Source organism: Mustelus asterias, chromosome 28 (genome assembly GCF_964213995.1).
Source record: "Mustelus asterias chromosome 28, sMusAst1.hap1.1, whole genome shotgun sequence".
Taxonomy (NCBI): Eukaryota; Metazoa; Chordata; class Chondrichthyes; order Carcharhiniformes; family Triakidae; genus Mustelus; species Mustelus asterias.
The window spans coordinates 22,811,007-22,817,990 of NC_135828.1; the positions used below are offsets into that span (position 1 = coordinate 22,811,007).

At 46.3% G+C, this 6,984-nt stretch overlaps 1 protein-coding gene across 1 annotated transcript in view; it reads right to left on the reverse strand.

Moving 5' to 3' along the window:
- Positions 1-4,560, reverse strand: part of LOC144480143 (elastase-1-like) — a 42,838-nt gene extending 38,278 nt beyond the window's left edge. Inside the window, exon 1 of the mRNA XM_078199288.1 lies at positions 4,437-4,560. Coding sequence (XP_078055414.1) covers positions 4,437-4,560 — 124 coding nt within the window. The remainder of the gene's footprint in view (positions 1-4,436) is intronic.
- Between the last annotated feature and the right edge of the window lie 2,424 nt (positions 4,561-6,984).

Here is a 6,984-nt window from a genome sequence, read left to right on the forward strand (position 1 = left end):
TCGATGGGCCGAATGGCCTCCTTCTGCACTGTAGGGTTTCTATGATTTCTATGATTGTCCTCTGACAGTTGGGTAAACCTCTTAACTGTCTGGATCTACATCAGCAGTGAGTATAGATTGATTAACCATTAGCCTGTAACCAAATCCTCTCGAGATCCTCCATGGTTATACAGATCCATCCATAGAGATTTCCAAAGTTATCATTTCATAAAATCCCATGTGGTCCTTACTCCCCAGAATCAACATTAATCACCTAGTTGTCTCACTGTAGTTCTGCCTCTATCATTAGCTCAAGATAATTTGGCTGCCTCTAATAAATATGTCAATTTGTCGCGATCCCCAATATTTTTTCCCTACTGTGATACACAGAAGATGTCTTTGACCTCTACCCATGTTTAATTGATTTCATCTAATGGCACAGTGGTTAGCACTGCTGCCTCACAGTGCCAGGGACCCGGGTTCAATTCCCGGCTTGGGTCACTGTGCAGATTCTGCACGTTCTCCCTGTGTCTGCGTGGGTTTCCTCCAGTTTCCTCCCACAGTCTGCAAGTCGTGCTGGTTAGGTGCATTGGTCATGCTAAATTCTCCCTCAGTGTACCCGAATAGGCGCCGGAGTGTGGTGGCTAGGGGATTTTCACAGTAACTTCATTGCAGTGTTAATGTCAGCCTACTTTTGACACTAATAATTAAACATAAAATCTTAAAAATAAGCTTACTGAGAAGGCAGTATTGAACCTTCCTCTTGAACCACTGGCAGTAGTTTTGATACAACTCACTGTCTTGTTAGGCCACTTCAGAATGCAGTTAAGAGTCAACCATTTAAGAGTCCAACCACTTTGGTGAGGACTTGAAGGCACACACAGGCCAGAACGTGTGGCAACTAGGGGATTTTCACAGTAACTTCATTACAGTGTTAATGTAAGCCTACTTGTGACAATAACAAATAAACTTTAAACTTTAATTGAGCATGATTTGGCATGACGCACATATGATTTTAACTTGGAAACCCACCTGAGGTCGCAGCAGGTAACAATTTATGGTGGGGACAGTGGCATTGTGATAAGGTCACTGGAATGGTGATCCAGAGGCCCAGGCTATTGTACTGGGACAAGGGTTCAAATCCCCACCACAGCAGCTGGTAGAATTTAAATTCAGTTCATAAATCTGGAATTGAAAAGCTAGATGATTATCGTGAAAACCCATCAGGTTCATGAATGCCCTTTAGGGAAGCATAACTGCTGTGTTTTCCTGGGCTGACCAACTTGTAGTTCCAGACCCACAGCAGTGTGGTTGACTCTTAACTACCCTCTGCAATTAAGAATGGGCAACAAATCATAGAATCCCTACGGTGCAGAAGGAGGCCATTTGGCGCATCGAGTACACACTGACAACAATCCCACCCAGGCCCCATCCCCGTAACCGCATGTATTTACCTTGCTAATCCCCCTAACCTACACATCTTGGGATACTGAGGGGCAATTTAGCTTGGCCAATCCACCTACTCTGCACATCTTTGGATAATAAGGGGCAATTTAGCATGGCCAAACCACCTAACCTGTACATCTTTGGAGGGTGGGAGGAAACGGGAGCACTCGGAGGAAATGCATGCAGACACAGGGAGAACGTGCAAACTCCGCATAGACAGTGACCCAATTCGGGAATCGAACCCCCAGTATCTGGCGCAGTGCGGCAGCAATGCTAACCACTGTGCCACCCTGGCCTTGCCAGCTGGCCTTGCCAGCGATGCCCATATCCTGTGAAAGAATAAATAAATATCAATGACGTGACCAGGTGACCAGGACTTGTGTGATCAGAAATGGGAGGAATGCAGGATCAGGGTATTGAATTCAATGATCAACCATGATCAAAATGAATGGCGGAGCAGGCTCGAAGGGCTGAATGGCCTACTCCTGCTTCTAGTTTCTATATTTCTATATGAAATGTATGTAACACTGAATAGACCCAAGGGGGATTCACCTGCAATGTAAGCATCCATTCTCTAGGCCTTAGCCCCAAGGCATTTTATACCTTTCTCTATTTTCTTACTTATCTGCTGAATCTTTAAAAGGTGGTTCTGAGAGGCAGTACATCTATCCAAGATGTTTGTTAAACTGAGCGATGAAGTAGGAATGGTGTACCTGATTTGATTTGATTTATTATTGTCACATGTATTATTATACAGTGAAAAGTATTGTTTCTACACGCGCTATACAGACAAAGCATACCGTTCATAGAGAAGGAAAGGAGAGAGTGCAGAATGCAGTGTTACAGTCTTGGCTGGGAATAATAGCTAGTTGATTAACAGCCTGTAATGCTTTCATCTTCAAGTCCTCCCAGATTTGCAGACTAGTGATGTCATGATCATCTAGTTACCCAGGCAACCCAATAGGACCTTAGTTTGAACTCATGAGGTGGTGGGTGGGTTACACATGGGTCTGAGCTGTGTTAGTGGACACTCCCTGACTCAGTGTATGAAGAACATCTACGTGGTGGTATAACAGTATTTGCCATTTTCACATTCACTGAATATTCAAGGGTATTTGACATTTCAGAAGGGTGGCATGGTGGCACAGTGGTTAGCACTGCTACCTCACAGCGCCAGGGCCCCGGGTTCGATTCTGGCCTCGGGTGACTGTCTGTGTGGAATATGCGCATTCTCCCTGTGTCTGCATGGGTTTCCTCCCACAGTCCAAAATGTGGGGGTTAGGTTGATTGGCCATGCTAAATTGCCGCTTAATGTTGGAGAATTAGCAGGGTAAATACATGGGTTTCAGGAATAGGGCCTGGGTGGGATTGTTGTCGGTGCAGGCTCGATGGGCCGAATGGCCTCTTTCTGCACTGTAGGCATTCTATGATTCTATGTCAGGAAGTTAGGAAAAGGTCATAATGCTATTAATTAAGGTTGACTTTAGTGCAACAGTATCCACAAGGCACAAGTCAGGGGTCGTGTCAGGAGTCACAATGACCTTATCGAATGGCAGAACAGGCCCAAACGGCTGAATAGTTTTCTCCCGCTCCTAATTCTTGAGTTCTTGGTCAGCGTTATTGGTCTTCTGCCAGTGAGATATTACACCTGCGTCTCACAGAAGGGTGATTGATTGGACAGCATATATTCACATCCCCGCTGGTTACTTTCACTAACAAAAGCATCACTTCATTAAACGCAATGTTGAAGGTTCACTGCTCACCTCATCCCACATAGGGCAGTGGTTAATGAAATTAGTCAGCGCAGTTCCTTCTCACTGGTCCCACTGATGGTGTGGCCAGGATTGGTTCCCCAGTCTGGGGAGCTCAATCAGTAGCATCATTATTCTCTCTCCTTCTCGTCTGTGGGAGTGAGTAACCATTGACATAGCCTTGTTCGGTCTGGGTCCACTGTTGGGTTGTCAGAAAGTTTATTAACTTATCTTGTTTCTGTTCAATTCCTCCTGGTCTTTGGACTGTCATGGTCTGATATCCCTCACTGTTTCTCAGCAGGGTGTCATTACATCACAGTGGCACAGTGGTTGGTACTGCTGCCTCACTGCGCTAGGGTCCCAGGTTCAGTTCCCGGCTTGGGTCACTGTCTGTGTGGAGTCTGCACGTTCTCCCCGTGTCTGTGTGAGTTTCCTCTGGGTGCTCCGGTTTCCTCCCACAGTCCAAAAGACTTGCTGGTTAGGTGCATTGGCCATGCTAAATTCTCCCTCAGTGTACCCGAACAGGCGCCGCAGTGTAGCGACCAAGGGATTTTCACGGTAACTTCATTGCAGTGTTAATGTAAGCCTACTAATGTAAGCCTACACTAATGAATAAACTTAACATAAGCTCATCTGGGCCAAGGGATTTAACATTCTTCAATCTAGTTAATTTTTCAAGTATTACATCTTCACTAATATTAATTTCTTTTCGTTCCTCAGTTTCACTAGCGACTAAGGAACTAGTGAAACTGAGGAACTAAAAGAAATTAATATTAGTCGCCTAGTATTACTGGGAGATTTTCTGTATCTTTTTCTGTGAAGACAGATGCAAAGTGACTGCGTCGTTCCTCTGCCATTTTCCTGTTCTCCACCATCAATTCCCCTGGCCCCCTCTGTAATGGGCCCACATTAGCCCTAGCTAATCTTTCCCTTTTTCCATACCCAAAGGAGCTCTTGCAGTCTGCCTTTATGTTCCTCACTGGTTTGTATTCGTATTGGGGTGAGCTTTCCTGTTCTGCCCGCCACGGGAATCGGAGCGGGCGAGGGACGGACCATGGAAAGGTCCGTTGACCTCAGGCGGGGTTTTCCGGTTTCGGGGCAAGTGCGGTCAGAAAATCCTGCCCATTGTTTTTTTCCCTTTCTTGGAACTTGGCTTGGTTCTAAATTGTTCCCATTCCTCAGGCTTACCACTTTTTTTGGCATTCTCACAATCCACTTTCTTTGGTCTTTAACTTATTTTGTGAAGCACAGTTGACTTACCTTTTCCGTTGGGTGTTTGTGCCTTAGAGGAATGTATATCTGTTGTAGTCGTGTAGTCTTTCTTGAAATGAAGCCAATGCCTGTCTGGCATCAAATCTTTTTGTGTATTTTTCCAATCCACCATAGCCGACTCGCTCCTCATTCTGTCACCATTTCCTTTCTTCAGATTTAAGACCCCTCGCTTGAGAATGAACTATATCACATTCAAATCTAATGCAAAGTTCTATCATATTATAGTCACTATTTCCCCAAAGGCTCCTTTACAGCAAGATGATTAATTAGGTCTTTCTCATTTCACAACGTCGAATCCGAAATAGCCCACTCCCTAGTTGGCTCCTCGATGCACTGCCCCAGAAACCCATCTCGTACACACTCCAGGAATTCCTCCTCCACAGCATTACTGCTAATTTGGTTAACCCAGTTTATATGTAAATTGAAGTCACCCATTATTACTGTATTGCCCATGGGGCGGCATGGTGGCACAGTGGTCAGCACTGCTGCCTCGCAGTGCCAGGGACCCGGGTTCGATTCCCGGCCTTGGATCATTGTCTAAGCGGAGTCTGCACATTCTCCCCGTGTCTCCGTGGGTTTCCTCCAGGTGCTCCGGTTTCCTCCCACAATCCAATAGACATGCTGGTTAGGTGCATTGGCCGTGCTAAATTCTCCCTCAGTGTACCTGAACAGGTGCCGGAGTGTGGCGACTAGGGGATTTTCACAATAGCTTAATTGCAGTGTTAATGTAAGCCTTCTTGTGACACTAATAAACTTCAATAAATAAACTAAAACTTTAAATGCTACATGCATCTCTTAATACCTGATTTATACTGTGCCCAACATTATCACTACAGTTTGGTGACCTATAAACAGCTCCCATCAATATTTGCTACCTTAGCTCCACTCAAACTAACTCTAGAGGGGAATTTTCCCGTCCTGCCCGCCGCGGGAATTGTAGCGATTTGGGGGGTGGTGGGTGAGGGGGGGAAACCATGCAAAAGTCCATTGATCTCAGGCAGGATTTTCTGTTTTTGGGGTGAGTGCGGCCAAAATCCCGCCCCACATCTTGATCCTTTGATTTAAGATCCTCTCTCGCTAATATACTGATCTGGTCCCTAATTAAGTGCTTCCCACTTCCTGTTCATTTTTGCCTATCCATCCTAAATGCCGCAAATCCTTGGATATTCCATTCTTTCGGTCACCCTATTACCACATCCATTTACCTCAGTTTCTGCATTCAAACCTTTCTGCGAATGTTGCGTGCATTCAGATAGAATGCCTCAAATCTGCTTTTTTAACATTATTCTCCATCCTGATCCTATTTAATCCTTTGTCTATCTTTGATTTTTGCTTTCTGCTTTTCCATTTCATTTCACCCATTTTGCTTCCCTCAAATCTGAGTACCCTCTCCGGTTCCCATCCCCCTGCCAATCTAGCTTAATCCCTCCCCAGCAGTACAAGCAAACCTCCCTGCGAGGATGTCAGCTAAGATGCAGCCCATCCATCTTGTACGAGTCTCACCGGCCCAGAACCTGGTCCCAATGCCTCAGAAATCTGATGCCCTCTCCATCTAAACCAGATCTCCAGCCACGTGTTCGATCGTTCAGTTCTCCTCTATCACTGCTCACTAGCAAGTGGGACTGGATGTTGACTGCATGTCTTGCTTTTCAATCTCCTTCCTAGCTCCCTGAAATTTGCTTTTAGGAACTCCTTCCCCGTCCTACCCAAGTCAAAGCTACAGATGTGGACCATTACCGTTTGCTCTTCACCCTCCCACAGAAGAATGTCCTGTGGCCACTCCACGGCATCCTGACCCAGCACCAGGGAAACAACATCCCTTCCTGGAGTCATGTCTACAACAACAGAAATGCTGGTCTGTTTCTCTAACTAATGAATCCCCTGTCACTACTGCTCTTTCTGAGCCACCCATGGCGCTACAACCTCGGCTCTGACTGCATCCTTCCAAGGAACCGACGCCCTTTACCTGTATCCAAAATGGAAAACTGATGAGTGAGAGGGACCTCAGGGGATTCTGCACTACCTGCCTGTTTCTCTTGGATTGCCCATTCTCTTTCCACCTCTGTGTTCCCAGCCAATGGTGCAACCACCTCTTTGAACATGCTAACCACGTCGCGCTCAGCCTTGCAGAAGTGCCACAGGGACTCCAGCTGCTACTCGAGCTCCAAGACCTAGAGCTCAGGTTTCTGCAGCTGGTGACACTTCCAGCACAGTGGTCGTCCAGGTCACCGGTAATGTCCATGGCTTCCCACATACTACAGGACATGCACCCATGCAAGTGAGCTACCCTGCCATGTCTTGACGTTGTTTTACTTGTGTTAACTTTATTTTACTTTGGTTTACTTATAATAATTGTACTTCACCTTACCTATGGGGCGGCATGGTGGCACAGTGGTTAGCACTGCTGCCTCACAGCGCCAGTCCCAGGTTTGATTTCCGGCTTGCATCACTGTGCGGAGTTTGCACGCTCTCCCAGTGTCTGCGTGGGTTTCCTCTGGGTGCTCTGGTTTCCTCCCACAGCCCAAAAGACGAGCTG